The 19108-nt window shown below is 40.9% G+C and overlaps 1 protein-coding gene across 1 annotated transcript in view; it reads left to right on the forward strand.

The window, feature by feature from the left end:
• The window catches only part of LOC139454531 (ATP-dependent DNA helicase Q4-like), a 393084-nt gene that overhangs the window by 5989 nt on the left and 367987 nt on the right, over window positions 1-19108 (forward strand). The window contains exons 7-14 of the mRNA XM_071236303.1: window positions 240-448; window positions 2655-2759; window positions 3932-4144; window positions 5555-5790; window positions 6221-6493; window positions 8646-8828; window positions 10576-10720; window positions 11882-12168. Of these exons, the coding sequence (XP_071092404.1) occupies window positions 240-448; window positions 2655-2759; window positions 3932-4144; window positions 5555-5790; window positions 6221-6493; window positions 8646-8828; window positions 10576-10720; window positions 11882-12168 (1651 nt within the window). The remainder of the gene's footprint in view (window positions 1-239; window positions 449-2654; window positions 2760-3931; window positions 4145-5554; window positions 5791-6220; window positions 6494-8645; window positions 8829-10575; window positions 10721-11881; window positions 12169-19108) is intronic.

Below are 19108 nucleotides of genomic sequence, written 5' to 3' on the forward strand. Positions count from 1 at the left end.
CTGTACTTCTTATTTTTTACCATACTTACCATTTTTACCATACTTACCATTTTTACCATAATTACTGTTTTTACCATAATTAAACTTTTATCATACTTAACGTTTTGTATGTGCTTCTGATGTGTACATAGGTGTTGACCGATTTTATGAAAGATTTTGGACTGTTAACATCTTGGCATGTTCTTAATGTTAAGCGATGACCTAGTTTGATGTTTATTAGTGTCTGCAATTGTTTACAGAAAAGCAACGGCATCGAGGGTTTCCTCTGGGAATTTTGTTCGCTTGAACATGAAGGTGAAAAAATACAGACGTAAAGATGGCCGCCATATGACAGGTGGACAGTATAAGAGGAACCAATGGAAACAGAAGATGCAAGCTCGCAGCAAGAGTTATGGTGATAAATGCTTCGTTTGTAATGGAACAGGTCATTGGTCAAGAGACTGTCCACGTAAGTATATTATGGTATTGATGCATGTTTATTTTAATTCTGCCATGACATTTTAAAGAATCCTGCATACTGATTGGTCTACCAGAGGTATCGAATCCATGTTAGACCATTATCTTGCTGATGACTAGCGCCATTATCCCTTTTAGGAAAATGCTACAGTTACTTGGCAATGGCCACTTCCGGCGGTCATCTTGTATGTTATCCTTCTGAAGTAGAAGAACATTGATATATTGGAAGTGTATTGGTTGTTGTGCCTTTCCCAACTGGTATAGATTACTTCAATTTGATACCTTTCAAGTTCAGTTTCAAAGGAAATTTACAGGTATCAAATGGAGGCACAAGACTGTAAATGTCTCCAACCTGCCTCACTTTGGGCTTGCCACCCACACGAGGCTGATGAGTGTGATATTACTGAAAAACTGTTCAGTTCACTGGCTTCAAGTGATGGGATCAGACATGGATTTTGTTTAGTGTGAACCATGAGATCAGTTTACTGGTATACTACAGACCAGAAGTACCGTATTCGACGTAATAAGCGCCCCGCTCTAATAAGCGCCCACGGCGATATTTGCTAACATATTGGCTAGTGAACAATCCCAATTAGCACCCCTTCCGATTGATCAATGTACACAAAACTTATTTATTCACGTATAATACGCACTCATGTGTTATATGCACCCTTAATTATGGCCAATTAAATTCCAGAAAAATATATCTGTCACATATAAACATTTCAGGCTGTCAGCATAAACCACAAAATTTATCCTTTAAGTCAGTTTTTTTCACCAAAATAACATTCTAATAAGAGTCCCCCATTTCTTATTTTGAGAGTGCCCTGATGAACTAATGATTTGAATGTAGCTATCACTGAGGTGTACATTGACATTACCTTGGTGGTGCCTCTGAACGAAACACCTTATCACATCATTTCACATCATGCGTGAACAGCAGGTGATGCACGTGGACACAGAAGCCGAAGTCTGTGGAGCTATAGGGGAACTCACAAACACTAATGCAATTGAGCTAAGCACACACTAAAAAACAATACCTTGACAAGATCGTCTTATTACATTAATTGCATCACGCAATAGATTAAAATCTGCTCCTGTTATCAAGGGAGAATTTCGTATAAAAGGAACGCGAAATTCAACCATTATAAACAGCTCTTTGCAGCCTGCTTGAAAGCAAGGCATCTGGGGAAGGGTGTGACCCTAACTGCTTATCATAGGCGGCAAAAATGGGTGGGTGGGCTAGGCAGCACAGGGGGCGGCTGTGCAATAATGGGTTTTACACCATATTTACAGACAAATCAAGGTTTGGCCTTGGAAGCAGATGGTCAAAAACGTCTTTGGAGGTGAGGTGAGGTGAAATGGGGTTTAACGTCGCGTCCAAGATTATTGCACTTATAAAGTGATGTGCATGTACGTGTGTGTGTTTGTGTGGCTGCTTGTACTAGTCCAGACTGATGCCGATTTATAGTGCTAGCTCACTGAGATACCATGCCGCAGTTTAACATGAATACCCAACTCAGACACAGTATACTGACTCCGAGCCGACCAGTCCTTGTTTTAGCTCCTTAATGCCGAGCGCCAGACAGGGTAACAACAAGTACCATCTTTTAACGTCTTTTGGTTTGACGCGGCTGGGGATCGAACCCCAGACCTTCCGCTCCGGGCGGATGCTCTACCACTAGACCATGGAGGTGGTCCAAAAACGTCTTCGGAGATGTAGAGGCAAGCGGTATGCCAGGGAACAATTCTTGACCATGATTGGTATCGGCAGGTAGTGTACATGTGATGGTGTGTTGCACATGACAGACGAACTGATTTGGTTCTAGTGAATGGACATTTGACTGGCCAGCGTCGTGTCCTTGTTCCATTTGCTAGAAATATTGGCAGAAATTTTGAATTAAGGGATGTTCTTGGTTGAAGTGTGTACGCCAACATGGCCCAGCTCGGGAAAACTCTTCACATGGAATGGCGGGCAATACCAAGGGCAACCACACGCAAGAACTGTATGCCAACAAGGTGTCATGCATGTATCACCCAACTTGGTGGACACACCAGATATTGATCTACCCGCCCGAAATTAACTTTACAGACATTTATCGTCATCGCAACTCACTATCATTTCATCACTTCCCTTACTTTTGGTCAGTAGTTTATATGGGATATGAAACATGCACTCAATATGTCTGATGTTTCAGAGAAGAATAGTGGATCGAAGAAGGTTGTGGAAGAGATAGACGAGAGTGACTTCCCCTCAATCCAGGAGGCAGCACTGTTGGCCCAAGGAGTCCGAACACCTGCAGGTGAGACAGCAATGTATACTCTCACAGTCTGTGAGTGAGTGAGTGAGTGAGGTTTTATGCCACTTTTAACATTATTACTGCATTATTACAGTGGGTGACACCTGAATTGGGCTTCACACATTTTACCCTTGTGGGGGATTGAACCTGGACTGTCAGCATGGCAAGCAAATGCTTTAACCACTAGCCTACCCCGCCACACATTTTTCTATTAGAAGGAGTGAACTGCTAGGTATTGTATGGGAACATGGAAAAATCAGTGTCATGGGCTTACACTTCTTCTGCTTGGCTACCGATCATAGCTAACCTCTGTGCTGAAGGAGTTATCATTCTATAAAGTAATATGTACACTTATTTGATGGTTTGGTTGGACCAGCTGCTGACCAAAGTGTTCAAGTTTAGAAGGTTAACAATCGTATGTTTTTCACAAAACTCTGTTCTAGAAATGATGTGAGCTCTCACGGACTACAGCCACATTCCTCAGAAAACACCTGGGGTTGCCTTGTATAATTATGTGTCATTAATGGTTAAAGAATCTAGTTATTTGAATGTTGTCCGTACACTCTGAACAGAGACATGGACATCATGACAGCTGTGGTGTGGTGTCACTTGCTTGTCATGTCACAATATAGCGGTCCCCTGTTCCTGCTTCAAGTTCCATTCCTGCAAATCTCATGCCATTCACAAGATGCGTCTAATTTACACAGACAAATATTTGACCAAACTTTTTCTTAACATCATAGACCCGTGAAGATTCCGGGGTAGAATAGGTCTTCAGCAACCCATACTTGCCGTAAAAGGTGACTATGCTTGTCGTAAAAGGCGACTAACGGGATCGGGTGGTCAGGCTCGCTGACTTGGTTGATACATGTCATCGATCCCAATTGCGTGGATCGATGTTCATGGTGTCAATCACTGGATTGTCTGGTCCAGACACGATTATTTACAGACCGCCGTCATATAGCTGGAATATTGCTGAGTGCGGCGTTAAACAACAAACAAACAATCAAACAAAACTTTTTTGTCATAACTTTTTATACACAGATCTTTTCACTCACAGTACAGAATCAGTGTTGATGATCCCAAAACACTTTGATCAGTGTTGATGCAGCTTGTCCTGATGACCTCCCACAAAGTATAAACCAGTTCTTGATCTTTGATATCTGTCCAATCAGCCTCATCAACTGTGGCGAGACCATCACAGACTGAAGGCCACGAGGACACACAGACAGGAGGCATGCAGGACACACAGACAGACACTCAACCAGCGAATGAAGACCCCATGATGGATGTGGAGATGTCGATTGTTAGATCACGGCGGGAAGTCATGGAACCTCCGAAATCTGTGGAGCCTCTTCTTACATTGCAACCTAATGGAGAAGTCGCTGGTACTGGAGTGTTTAGACTACTGTTTTTTCAGCATCAACCTTAGTATTTTCAAGTTCTTTAAGTAACAGAAATGTCAGCTTACCTAGGAAAACTAAGGCAATTCAGCAATGTCTGACAAAGACGCAAAGAGCCAAGTCACTGCTATGACTGATCAATGCGGCAAAAGATAAAAATTCAAATTGAGCATCTTTTTATTTTTTTAATTTTTTTAAAAGTAAATGTTCAAGGCTCGTGTGTAAGTTACCAGTGTGGGTTGGAATCCCGGATGGGTCTCAACCCTAAGGAGTACTAGAATCTGTACTCTACAAAGAAAGTGTTATCCCAAATATAACATTTGTTAGATGTAATATCCTTTATATGTATGTCATCAAGTAATAACAGAAGGCAAACATGGAGACCATAACATGATGTGTGTTAATTAATGTGCCAAGGCGTAATGCTTCAAGAAATGATTCCCAACAGAGAATGTACATCTTGTCCAAACTCAGTTATAGTGTACAGTGTTACTCAGTGTACTGACATGCAAAGTCATCATATACCTGAAATATGTTTCTGACCTTGTATGCCCATTAACGACATCTTCCCTTGCCGAACTAGGCTGGAGTTTCTGAGCTTGATCATAGAGTCACCAGTGGCTATTAGGAGTTATGTCCCTTCTATCGTTCTATAGCATTTGCTCCAAACAAAATGGCTGTGCCCAGTGAAGACCTTCTCATTGATAATTTTAAGATGTTTATTGTAATAAAACGGGCTTTACCTTGCAAAGTGTATCAGATCACTTGAGCACCTATATCATAAAGATATGCCAATGCCCACTTGACAGTACACATGCTCTGCAAATCCTGAAATCAAACAAATTTGGCAGTTGTCATGTTGTTTATGAACTGGATGTCAATATCATTATGTGATTTTGATTGAACTAAGCATGGACTCGTTAGTCCAACCAAAATATAAGTTCATAATACCAGCTTAGTTCGGCAAAGGTGGAAACTGAACTTCCAAATTCAGTTAACTCCCTTGCATTGGTTAGATGCAAGCTCCTTCCCAGCGCGTGACACCTTCGTTACACTCTCGGTAACATCGCTGCCACTAGTGTGGGCGCGGCCATTACAAGAATCTTGAAATTTGCCCTCTAACCCCAAATGTAGTAACGTTGATACTTTTGTTTATATCTTTGGGAATTCCATGATATTTCATTTTGAAAAGGTTTACGACTGACCATGTTTTCCAGATGAATTTACTTTGTTGTTTTAATAATCAGATTGGTTCGAGATTGCAGACTAACGGAAAATCAACCAACTTCTCCCTTACATTCTTACTATGACAATAACAGGCTATCGCTGTGAGGAGCTTGGGTAAGATGATTATTGCTGAAATGTAAGCTGTGACTTGTCTTCATTTTTTAACAGAAACATCAGACATACCTGATTTGAAAACTGGTTTGAAGAAGTTTGGTTTCAAACAGTTCCGACCAGGTCAAGAGGAGACAATTAAGAGAATTCTGTCTGGGTTGTCTACCCTTGTTGTGCTCTCTACTGGTGGAGGCAAGAGTTTGTGCTATCAACTCCCTGCATACATCTATGGCCAACGTTCCCGATGTCTGACCCTAGTTGTCTCCCCTTTGGTGTCTCTTATGGAAGATCAGGTGAGATGCTTAAAGAAATGTTGACACAGAATTTCAATATTGTGAATTTGAAATATTTGTTGTACAAATTCATGTGATACAATGTACTTTCCTTCTCATTTTCTGTTTATGATTTTTTTACGAGTAATGTTGTATAGCATATGTGAATGAGTGTTTCTGTTGTATACAACTCAAAATAAGTACAGGAACACCTAATTTTTCAATATGACCAAAGTTAATTTGTCAGTGGTGCATGCTTGTCAGCACAGGTGACCTAGTTGTTTGAGTTATTATTTGTTGTGCAGAGTTGTGTCCCTTAGCTGTGCATGGATCTGCTTCTCTGCAGTCTTCCTACCTTCACTATGTAACAGTATTGTTACTATTTGTTATTATTATTGTTAGCATCATATTCAACCTAAACATACTCAACCTTTGACATTTGTCGCATCAGGTGACTGGCCTGCCCCCTGGTGTCCGAGGAGCATGTCTACACGCCAACATGACCCCAGCCCAGCGTGATGGTATTATCGCAGCGGTGAATGATGGGAGTGTGCACTTCCTGTTGATGTCCCCCGAGGCCATAGTGGGTGGTGGTGGAACAACGAAGGGGGCTTTCCCCCCTCCCGATAAACTGCCGCCAATACCATTTGTGTGCATTGACGAGGCTCATTGTCTCTCGGAATGGTCACACAACTTTAGACCATCATATTTGAGATTATGCAAGGTATGGACTTGTTAATTGTAAACATAATCATCCATGATTATTCTTTGTATTACAGCTCTATTCTGTTATGGGGGCGGTCGGGTAGCCTAGTGGTTAAAGCGTTCGCTCGTCAAGCAGAAGACCTGGGTTCGATTCCCGACATGGGTACAATGTGTGAAGCCCATATCTGGTGTCCCCCGCCGTGATATTGCTGGAATATTGCTAAAAGCGACGTAAAACCAAACTCTCTCACTCACTCACTAGTGGTTAAAGCGTTCACTCGTCTTTGATTCCTGACATGGGTACAATGTGTGAAGCCCATTTCTGGTGTTCCCTGCCATGATATTGCTGGAATATTGCTAAAAGCGGCGTAAAACTATACTCACTCACTATTCTGTTATGATATCTACTTAGAACACATTCACCACAATGACTGTTTTACTAATGAAATTGGGTGATCAGGCTTACTGACTTGCTTGATGCATGCCATCTTTTCCTATTGATCAATTCTCTTGATGTCAATCACTGGATTGTATGGTCCAGACTGCCTTTATGGAGCTGGAATATTGCTGAGTGGAACATTAAACAACCAAAAATACAGATGACATAGCACTAAAACTAGGCCAATCAAATTACTCTTCTTTTCTCTTGATTGGAACATGCAAAGTGGAATGGAGGTATTATACCCTGGATTATCGAGGATGTTGCATGTATAGATATCAGTGTATTTCTTCCCCTACAGTAGCCCTGAAGTGCATCTAGACCTTTATTTTTTCTCTACCCTTGTATGATGGCCTTTATGATCTAATGTTGAAAACAATTTCAACAAACCTATTCCTTATTGATTTTTGGGAATGTCCATATGTATTACTATCGGGGATGTCCATATGTATAACTATCGGGGATGTCCATATGTATTACTATCGGGGATGTCCATATGTATAACTATCGGGGATGTCCCTATGTATTACTGTCGGGGATGTCCCTATGTATTACTATCGGGGATGTCCCTATGTATTACTATCGGGGGATGTCCCTATGTATTACTATCGGGTATGTCCCTTTGTATTACTATCGGGTATGTCCCTATGTATTACTATCGGGGATGTCCCTTTGTATTACTATCGGGGATGTCCCTTTGTATTACTATCAGGGATGTCCCTATGTATTACTATCAGGGATGTCCCTATGTATTACTATCGGGGATGTCCCTATGTATTACTATTGGAGATGTCCCTTTGTATTACTATCGGGGATGTCCCTATGTATTACTATCGGGGATGTCCCTATGTATTACTATCGGAGATGTCCCTTTGTATTACTATCAGGGATGTCCCTATGTATTACTATCGGGGATGTCCCTATGTATTACTATCAGGGATGTCCCTATGTATTACTATCGGAGATGTCCCTTTGTATTACTATCAGGGATGTCCCTATGTATTACTATCGGGGATGTCCCTATGTATTACTATCAGGGATGTCCCTATGTATTACTATCGGAGATGTCCCTTTGTATTACTATCAGGGATGTCCCTATGTATTACTATCAGGGATGTCCCTATGTATTGCTATCGGAGATGTCCCTATGTATTACTATCGGGGATGTCCCTATGTATTACTATCGGAGATGTCCCTATGTATTACTATCGGGGATGTCCCTTTGTATTACTATCGGAGATGTCCCTATGTATTACTACTGGGGATGTCCCTATGTATAACTATTGGGGATGTCCCTATGTATTACTATCGGGGATGTCCCTATGTATTACTATCGGGGATGTCCCTATGTATTACTATCGGGGATGTCCCTTTGTATTACCATCGGGTATGTCCCTATGTATTACTATCGGGGATGTCCCTATGTATTACTATCGGGGATGTCCCTATGTATTACTATCAGGGATGTCCCTATGTATTACTATCGGAGATGTCCCTATGTGTTACTATTGGGGATGTCCCTATGTATTACCATCAGGTATGTCCCTATGTATTACTATCGGGGATGCCCATATGTATCTTGTGCAATATGACTACTTATTATTATTTGTTTGCCCTGAATCTGTACAATTTCACTAAGAACAATTCCCTCTGGATTAACAGGGGCTCAGTATAAATGAATACTGTTCAAAGTTAACCCATGTGACTGACTCGCTGTCCTGTTTATGACTAGGTACTGCGAGAGAGATACGGAGTCAAGTGCTTCTTGGGTCTCACTGCCACAGCAACCAAGTCAACAGCACAGGATGTTGCAAGGCATCTTGGGATAGAAGACGTCGATAAGGCAACTGTCCGAGGGCTTCCTATCCCAAAGAATTTGGTCCTGTCTGTATCTCAGGATGAGAACAGGGATGAGGTACAGAAAATCAGTCTATCGTAGTAGTTTTACGACATTGTTTTCAGGAATGTAATGAATATGTCTCTTGAAGGCGATAAGACATATACTTCCACTCAAAATGTCCTCCCAGCAAACAGAGGGTAGGACAGCATAGGGAATACCAACCCATTCCTTACATGATATGAAGTGTGAAACCCCTTCTTGGTGTCCCAGGGTTATGTTGCATGTAGCGGCATCATTCTGTACTTTCTGGTGTATTACTATCGGATATGTCCCTATGTATTACTATCGGGGATGTCCCTATGTATTACTATCGGAGATGTCCCTATGTATTACTGTCGGGGATGTCCCTATGTATTACTATCGGGGATGTCCCTATGTATTACTATCAGGGATGTCCCTATGTATTACTATCGGGGATGTCCCTATGTATTACTATCGGGGATGTCCCTATGTATTACTATCGGAGATGTCCCTATGTATTACTATCAGGGATGTCCCTATGTATTACTATCGGAGATGTCCCTGTGTATTACTGTCGGGGATGTCCCTATGTATTACTATCAGGGATGTCCCTATGTATTACTATCAGGGATGTCCCTATGTATTACTATCAGGGATGTCCCTATGTATTACTATCGGGGATGTCCCTATGTATTACTATCGGAGATGTCCCTATGTATTACTATCAGGGATGTCCCTATGTATTACTATCAGGGATGTCCCTATGTGTTACTATTGGGGATGTCCCTATGTATTACTATCAGGGATGTCCCTATGTATTACTATCAGGGATGTCCCTATGTATTACTATTGGAGATGTCCCTATGTATTACTGTCGGGAATGGTGACAACTGCAGTGTCAGTAGGCACACTGTACAAGAGGAATATCAATTCAGTTTGTGTCTGAGCAACTTTTTCTTCATCCAAGATGAATGTAGCATTTAATTATCAAAGTAAGAAGTGTGGGTTCGAATTCTGGATGGTATTCGAAATAACTAGGTTTGGCATTTTACTAAGACAGTGAATCCCAAATATAACATATGTTATATCTGACCACTTTCTAAAAGGCCTTGTCTATTCAAATGCGAATAGATGACAAAAAGTACAATTTATGCAAATTGAAATTAGATGATACAAAACAGCTTAGATGTCATTACTACAACAAATGGATGACAGTGATGAAATGAAAGTGGTATCATTTGTGAAAAGCAATTGTGAGCTACTGATGTTAATAGCATCTGTTTTTCATTGTTTGTCATATTAGTTGCTTGATGGAAACACCTTGCTGACAGGCTGCAGGGGTTGTTTCAAAAGCTTAAATGGCAATTTTGAGACATGGTTAGTTTGTAGGTCAATGTCAAGGTAACATGGGAACAAGATACACCCAATGTATCACTATTTCAGAAAAGCAACTAGGTGTTTTGACTATTGAATTTTAGCTTTGTAAATATATTCTCCCCTGAAATTGCCACACTGCCGAAGCTGAACTGTCCAAATCTTTGACATTTCAAGCCCATTGGTTATATGTAACAACAAAGGGTTCAATTTCCCACATGTGTACATTTCTGGTGTCCCCCGTTGTGATATTGCAAGAATATTGAAAAAGCGGTGTAAAATCTCACTCACTCACCCAGCCACCCAGCCACCCAGCCACTCACTCACTCACTCACTCACTCACTCACTCACTCACTCACTCACTCACTCACTCACTCACTCACTCACTCACTCACTCACTCACTCACTCACTCACTCACTCTTCCAGGCTCTGGTGCAGCTGCTTCAGGGTGAGAGGTTCCGGGATTGTCACTCCATCATCATCTACTGCACACGACGGGAACTGACCAATCGTGTTGCCACCCTCCTACGCACATGTCTCAAGGAACAGGAAGTGGATCTTAATCAAGCAGGTAAAGAACAGAAATACTGCAAACCTCAATGAACACATCCTGGGCTCCGTTTCACAATAAGATCCTTGGGTTGTGACTATTTTATGTTAGAGCCAGGGAGTTCTGGCAGTCATATTCTGCTTGTTAAACGGGTCCCAGAATCCTTGCTCATTGTAGTGCAGATTAAACAAGGGGTTAGATGGTTACAAGGAGTGACGGTGGCCCAGTCATCTAAGGCGCCACAATGCACCATGCAAAATTGGTCCCAAAGGCACACAAGTTGGTAGGTTGGTTTGTTGTTTCACGCCGCACTCAGCAATATCCAAGCTATATGAAGACTGTCTGTAAATAATTGAGTCTGGACCAGACAATCCAGTGATTGATATAATGAGCATCGATCCACGCAATTGGGATTGATGGCATGCTCCAACCAAGTCAGTGAGTCTGACTACCCAATCCACACAAAAGTAAACTATGATTTGGGGTTTGATTATGATTCTAGGTTTGTCAGCTCCATGCCCTTGCTCATGGCGAGACTTGAGTGAATTTCACTTTTTGTAGCTTCTAGGGTAACAGATACTGCAATTCATTGTGCAGAGTTATGCCCCTTAGGCATACCAGAATCAGATGATCATGGGCTCGAATCCAAGATTCCCCCCAATTGTTATTCCTGGTTTGTCAGCACCATACCCATACTTGCTGGTTTCGCCAAAGTGGTAAACGTCTATAACCTCAATTCCGGCTTTCCACCTGAAGCGGCTCTTAAGCCAACTCACTCACTTACAGTCTGTCAAACGGTCGATCATATCCGGGGCAAGGGGTTATTGTGGTGGGGGAGCGGATGATTGCTCATGCTATCAGTCACTGGTTTGTCAGGTACAGTCTACTACATCACTGCGTGAATTTCTAACTGACTTAAAACAACTCACTCGCTCTCTTCTTCCCTCCCTCCCTCCCACCCACCAAGCCACTCACTCACTCACTCACTCACTCACTCATTCACCTACGCACTCACTCACTCACTCAACTGACCACCCACCCACCCATTCACCCACTCACTCACTCACTCACTCACTCACACTCACTCACTCACTCACTCACTTGCTCACTCACCATGCTTATAAAACAGTATTCACTCACCCCACATTGTATAGTAACCTGACATGTCCTCCTATTTAACAGCAGAACAGCCGAAGGGGAAAGGAAAAAAGAAAAAGTTTTCGGTCGCTGAAAGCTACCATGCTGGCCATACACCTGCACAGAGAAAACGTGTGCAGAAGAATTTCATGTCCGGTCAACTCCGTATCGTCGTGGCAACAGTTGCGTTTGGCATGGGACTTGACAAATCCGATGTGAGGGCAGTAATACATTACAACATGCCGAAGAGCTTCGAGGGTTACGTTCAAGAAATAGGGAGAGCCGGACGTGATGGGAAGACTTCGCACTGCCACCTCTTCCTTGACCCTGAGGTAAGGGAGATAATTTGATTTTGTGATGGTGATATGTTTTCTTTGTGATCAAACCACAATATCATTTTTAATAATTGCAATTGCAAAATAAGTTTGTTTATTCAATTCAATATAATGATAATCATTTTCGTCCCTAAACATTAATTAGTAACGAACATAAAAAGCATTAAATTGATTTTATTTGGCCTGTTCGGTTTAAATGTATAATGGATATATCTTTGGAGGAAGGATGTTTTTAATTGTGGTTTGATTCAACAAGTTTGGTCCAGATAATCAACTAGTCACTGATTAGTAGATCTTATACAATGGCAGGTCGGTCGTCTTTCCTACCATCTGACCTCGGCTTTCTGAATAATGAGGACAGTTATTTAAGGATTGACTGTGTATTTTTTTCGGTTCATTGAGGTATGAATCAAAAAACCGATGTGCAAGCTGTGTGATTTTCGCTTGATGTCCTGTGCATGATGATACACGTGAGCAGAAAGGGAATTCCCTCGACTGTAATAGTGGGATTCCGTAGTAATAAAAGTAGTCCGCCCCGGTGGGCGTGGCTTAATTTTTTACTTTTATTTCGGAAATGAATGCAATAACACGTGACCAATTCAGCTAATCAGAATGGAGGAAAATTTAATTATTGATGTATTTAACCAAATTTGGTTTATTGATGTTTGCCATGACATCGATTTGAGTTCTTTTGCCAAGTTAAATCTTCCAATATTAGGGTGTAAAGTTCTGTCATGGCTATAACACTTGTTGAGAACTTATCAGAAAGGATTGAGGAAACACTTTATTTCAGGATTTAGTTTTTTGTGACTGTACACAATAGTTGCCACTCTGAACATCATTATTTTGGTGAAATGAATCATTTGGAAAAGAGTCTGCACAAGTCATGGAATAGCAATTCTGAATCGTCTTCCATGATTGACAGTTTGTCTCCAGCCACCATTGATGTGCAATCAGGTAAGTGTCAGGTGTGTCATTCCATGGTCTGAATTTGCAGACAGGGTGATTCACTGATTTATTTTGTGAATTATAAAATGTGTCCATTATGAAGCTCCCATCTGAGCTGTCTAACAGATTTTGCAAAATAGGAAGTTATTGATGTTAATCAATAATTGAAACTCATGACGCTTTTAAATTGGGAATAGATGACAGTCATCAAGATGTAAAGTCATCATGTGTCAATCTTTCTTAATCTAAAGAATTTAAAAACAATCCGGCTGAAAATTGTATAGTCAATCTGCCACTGGACGTTACAGAATACACAAAAACAAAAAAAAATTGAAAAACAGTTGTGCTTGGATTAGAACTAGTGATGGGATTGAAGGCATGAATTATGTAGAAAATAGAGGTAATGGCACTATCAGTTACCTCCCTTGGAGCTAGATCTGATTAAACACTACAATGTATCTATTTGTTTTAAATCAAATCAAAGTGTATGCTGAATATTTCTGTTGTAATATTTGATTATTCCAATCTGGTTAACTGTGAGATATGCAAGTGTTGAGCCCTGTGGTCACGCCATGAACAGATTTATGTGAGCACCTGCCCCTGCGCCATTACGTCAGGTCACAACTATGTCAGGTGAAATAGCCATATGGCAGCCACTGTGGATCAGTCATACTTTGAACTCATTTTTATACACATTTGAGAAATATATTACACCACAAACACTTGTTTGTTTGTTGGATTTGCTGCCAGTATGTCCTATGCTTAAGTAACACTGGTGTCCATCCAAACTGGGGTGTAAGAGATGACTGCTGTAAGTCTGTCTTCTGAAGTTCTCAAGAAAGACAAGTTAAATAACATGCCAATTCTGAACTCAGGGGTATTATTTCTGCCTCTTGTACACCAGGGAACAATACAATTCTGAACTCAGGGGTATTATTTCTGCCTCTTGTACACCAGGGAACAACACAATTCTGAAACCAGGAATATTATTTCTGCCTCTTGTACACCAGGGAACAATACAATTCTGAACTCAGGGGTATTATTTCTGCCTCTTGTACACCAGGGAACAACACAATTCTGAAGCCAGGGGTATTATTTCTGCCTCTTGTACACCAGGGAACAACACAATTCTGAGGCCAGGGGTATTATTTCTGCCTCTTGTACACCAGGGAACAACACAATTCTGAACTCAGGGGTATTATTTCTGCCTCTTATACACCAGGGAACAACACAATTCTGAGGCCAGGGGTATTATTTCTGCCTCTTGTACACCAGGGAACAACACAATCATGAAGCCAGGGGTATTATTTCTGCCTCTTGTACACCAGGGAACAACACAATTCTGAGGCCAGGGGTATTATTTCTGCCACTTGTACACCAGGGAACAATACAATTCTGAGGCCAGGGGTATTATTTCTGCCTCTTGTACACCAGGGAACAACACAATTCTGAACTCAGGGGTATTATTTCTGCCTCTTGTAAACCAGGGAACAATACAATTCTGAAGCCAGGGGTATTATTTCTGCCTCTTGTACACCAGGAAACAACACAATGTTGAAGCCTGGTGACAGGTTGGCAAAAGATGTGTTGCTGAACTTTGTAGACAAATTGGAGGAAGTATTTCCTACTGCAGCTGTTGTATCAAACACTATTTGATTCATATGTGGAAATTGATGACCAATACATTTACTGATGTATAACTTGACTACCAATACATTTAGTGATGTGTGACTTGACTACCAATAAATTTACTTATTCAGATATATGAAATGACTTCAAATACATTAACTGATGTGTGACTTGACTGCCAGTACATTTACTGATAATGATGAGTGACTTTACTACCAATACATTTATTGATTCAATGATTTCGAAAATGGGTGGTGCACACGACCCCAATATGAACACACAAATACACAATAGAGAGACCTACAAGGTTGTCATATAAGGTGCCTGTGAAAGGGTGGGGTGGTGATATATTTCTTATAATGAGATGTCTTTAGGGCTGTGGGTATAAGTCTCATAATGAGATGTTTTTAGGGCTGTGGGTATAAGTCTTATAATGAGATGTTTTTAGGGCCGTAGGTATATTTCTTATAATGAGGTGTTTTTAGGGCCGCAGGTATATTTCTTACAATATGTCTTTAGGGCTGTTGGTATATGTCTTATAATGAGATGTTTTTAGGGCCGCAGGTATATTTCTTACAATGAGATGTCTTTAGGGCTGTGGGTATATTTCTTATAATGAGATGTTTTTAGGGCCGCAGGTATATTTCTTACAATGAGATGTCTTTCGGGCTGTTGGTATATTTCTTATAATGAGATGTCTTTAGGGCTGTGGGTATATTTCTCTTTATGAGATGTCTTTAGGGCTGTTGGTATATTTCTTATAATGAGATGTCTTTAGGGCTGTGGGTATATTTCTCTTTATGAGATGTCTTTAGGGCTGTTGGTATATTTCTTATAATGAGACGTCTTTAGGGCTGTAGGTATATTTCTTATAATGAGATGTCTTTATGGCTGTGGGTATATTTCTCTTTATGAGATGTCTTTAGGTCTGTGGGTATATTTCTTATAATGAGATGTCTTTAGGGCTGTGGGTATATTTCTTATAATGAGATGTCTTTAGGGCTGTGGGTATATTTCTTATAATGAGATGTCTTTAGGGCTGTGGGTATATTTCTTATAATGAGATGTCTTTAGGGCTGTGGGTATATTTCTCTTTATGAGATGTCTTTAGGTCTGTGGGTATATTTCTTATAATGAGATGTCTTTAGGGCTGTTGGTATATTTCTTATAATGAGATGTCTTTAGGGCTGTGGGTATATTTCTCTTTATGAGATGTCTTTAGGTCTGTGGGTATATTTCTTATAATGAGATGTCTTTAGGGCTGTTGGTATATTTCTTATAATGAGATGTCTTTAGGGCTGTTGGTATATTTATTATAATGAGATGTCTTTAGGGCTGTGGGTATACTTCTTATTATGAGATGTCTTTAGGGCTGTGGGTATACTTCTTATTATGAGATGTCTTTAGGGCTGTGGGTATATTTATTATAATGAGATGTCTTTAGGGCTGTGGGTATACTTCTTATTATGAGATGTCTTTAGGGCTGTTGGTATATTTCTTATAACATGATGTCTTTAGGGCTGTGGGTATATCTATTATAATGAGATGTCTTTAGGGCTGTGGGTATACTTCTTATCATGAGATGTCTTTAGGGCTGTGGGTATATTTCTTATAATGAGATGTCTTTAGGGCTGTGGGTATATTTATTATAATGAGATGTCTTTAGGGCTGTGGGTATACTTCTTATAATGAGATGTCTTTAGGGCTGTGGGTATATTTCTTATAATGAGATGTCTTTAGGGCTGTGGGTATACTTCTTATTATGAGATGTCTTTAGGGCTGTTGGTATACTTCTTATTATGAGATGTCTTTAGGGCTGTGGGTATACTTCTTATTATGAGATGTCTTTAGGGTTGCAGGTATATGTCTTATAATGAGATGTCTTTAGAGCTGTGGGTATACTTCTTATTATGAGATGTCTTTAGGGCTGTGGGTATACTTCTTATAATGAGATGTCTTTAGGGCTGTGGGTATATTTATTATAATGAGATGTCTTTAGGGCTGTGGGTTTACTTCTTATAATGAGAAGTCTTTAGGGCTGTGGGTATATTTATTATTATGAGATGTCTTTAGGGCTGTGGGTATATTTATTATTATGAGATGTCTTTAGGGCTGTGGGTATATTTATTATTATGAGATGTCTTTAGGGCTGCGGGTATGCTTCTTATGATGAGATGTCTTTAGGGCTGCAGGTATATATCTTATAATGAGATGTCTTTAGGGCTGTTGGTATATTTATTATAATGAGATGTCTTTAGGGCTGTGGGTATGTATATGGGTGTCCCAAAGTAGTATAAAACATAAAATCTTTCCAAACTGTGAATGAGACGTTTCTTCTTTGAAGCAAATTTGGTGATTGAGTTAAAAATATTGGTCATGGACAGTAGAATTAATGTCATGCTAACGTGGCTACAATTTAGTTGGTTTTTATGCTTCAAACAGCCATACTTTCTTGCATCCTGTGAGACTTGCAGTGCTAGTTATTTGTGTCCTTTCTGTTACCTCACATTGCAGTCCAGTCAACTGAGCACTAAACAGTTGGTACTAATATGCATTTTGAATCTCCTTCAACACAGAGGACGACAGGGGCAGAGTGCTCCCTTCTCATTGTTCACGTTACATAGGGGCGTTCGGTAGCCTTGTGGTTAAAGCGTTCGCTCATCATGCTGAAGCCCGGTTCGATTCCCCACAAGGTACAATGTGTGAAGCTCATTTCTGGTGTCCCCTGCCATGATATTGCTGGAATATTGCTAAAAGCGGCGTAAAACCATACTCACCTGCTCACATTACATAGCTTATTACATTACACCCCCGAGGACAACAAGGGTAGTGCCCTCCATTTTCACAGCTCACATTACATAATGCATTACATTGTTGTCACATCATATAAGGGGGCGAACGGGTGGCCAAGTCGTCTAAGCTGCCTCGACTCGTTGTACAGAGTTGCGTCCCTTGGGCACGCCAGAAACCTTTGATTGTTGGTTCGAATTCTGGTTCGCCCCAATTATGTTTCTAGGTTTGTCAGCACCATACCCGTGCTCGTGGGTTTCACCGAAGTGGTAAACATCTGAGATCTGCATCACTTCGGGCTTTCCTCCTACATTAAGCTGAATAATGTTAATACTGTTAAAAGCGGCGATACACTCAACTCACTCACTCACTCACATCATATAATCAGCAAATGAAAATTAATCAGTCCAAACTACCAGTTTTCTTTCCTCGCTGGTGTTACAATGTTGTGCATCCAGTAAACCTCTGTGCCAGTTTCAACACATTTGGTGACTAGACCGAAAAGATTTTCCCTCTACCCATGGTGAGCTGACCTCTGTCATTGCTGTGTTTCCTCATGATTACCGGCCACTGATGGAGAATCCCGGAAGTAGCCAGACTAAACTTGGTGGTAGTTGGTCAAATTGAGCACCAGGTGACCCATAGTGTCACAGAGTTAATAACTGTGTCAGCCATATAATTGGGCAATCATCAGAGTGCCAATTTGACCTCCATTATTGATCATGTTCCTTGGTGATTATGTCAAGTTGTCAGATCAGAAGCAGTAAATATCCTTAATCAATATTTTCCTATAGTTTGATTAAACCTGATCTCAGTGAAATGGACAGGAATGCTGAGGAATTTTCCAGTCATGATTCCTGAAAACATTTGTCTCAAATCTTTCCACCCCTTGGGGATTCCTGGGGTCTGTTCCACAAAGTGATTGTAGCATTAAGGTGATCGTAACTCCCATACTTAAACATAAGTTAACGACGGTCATAGCGTTACGATCACTCTGTGGAACGGGGCCCTGGACAGAATATAGCCCCGATATCACCTGACAGAATATGTCCAACATATCCCCGGGCAGAATATATCCCTGATATCCCCGGACAGAATATGTCCCCGATATCCCCGGACAGAATATATCCCCGATATCCCCGGACAGAATATATCCCCGATATCCCCAGACAGAATATATCCCCGATATCCACAGACAGAATATATCCCCGATATTCACAGACAGAATATATCCCCGATATCCCCAGACAGAATATGTCCTTGGTATCCCCAGATGGAAAATGGTCCCAGTATCTCCATACAGAATATGTCCCCAGTATCCCCAGACAGAATATGTCCCCAGTATCTCCATACAGAATATGTCCCCAGTATCTCCAGACAGAATATGTCCCCAGTATCTCCAGACAGAATATGTCCCCAGTATCTCCAGACAGAATATGTCCCCAGTATCTCCAGACAGAATATGTCCCCAGTATCCCCAAACAGAATATGTCCCCAGTATCTCCATACAGAATATGTCCCCAGTATCTCCATACAGAATATGTCCCTGGTATCTCCAGACAGAATATGT

This window comes from Haliotis cracherodii, unplaced genomic scaffold (genome assembly GCF_022045235.1).
Source record: "Haliotis cracherodii isolate W230 unplaced genomic scaffold, xgHalCrac1.p SCAF_10, whole genome shotgun sequence".
NCBI classification, from domain to species: domain Eukaryota; kingdom Metazoa; phylum Mollusca; class Gastropoda; order Lepetellida; family Haliotidae; genus Haliotis; species Haliotis cracherodii.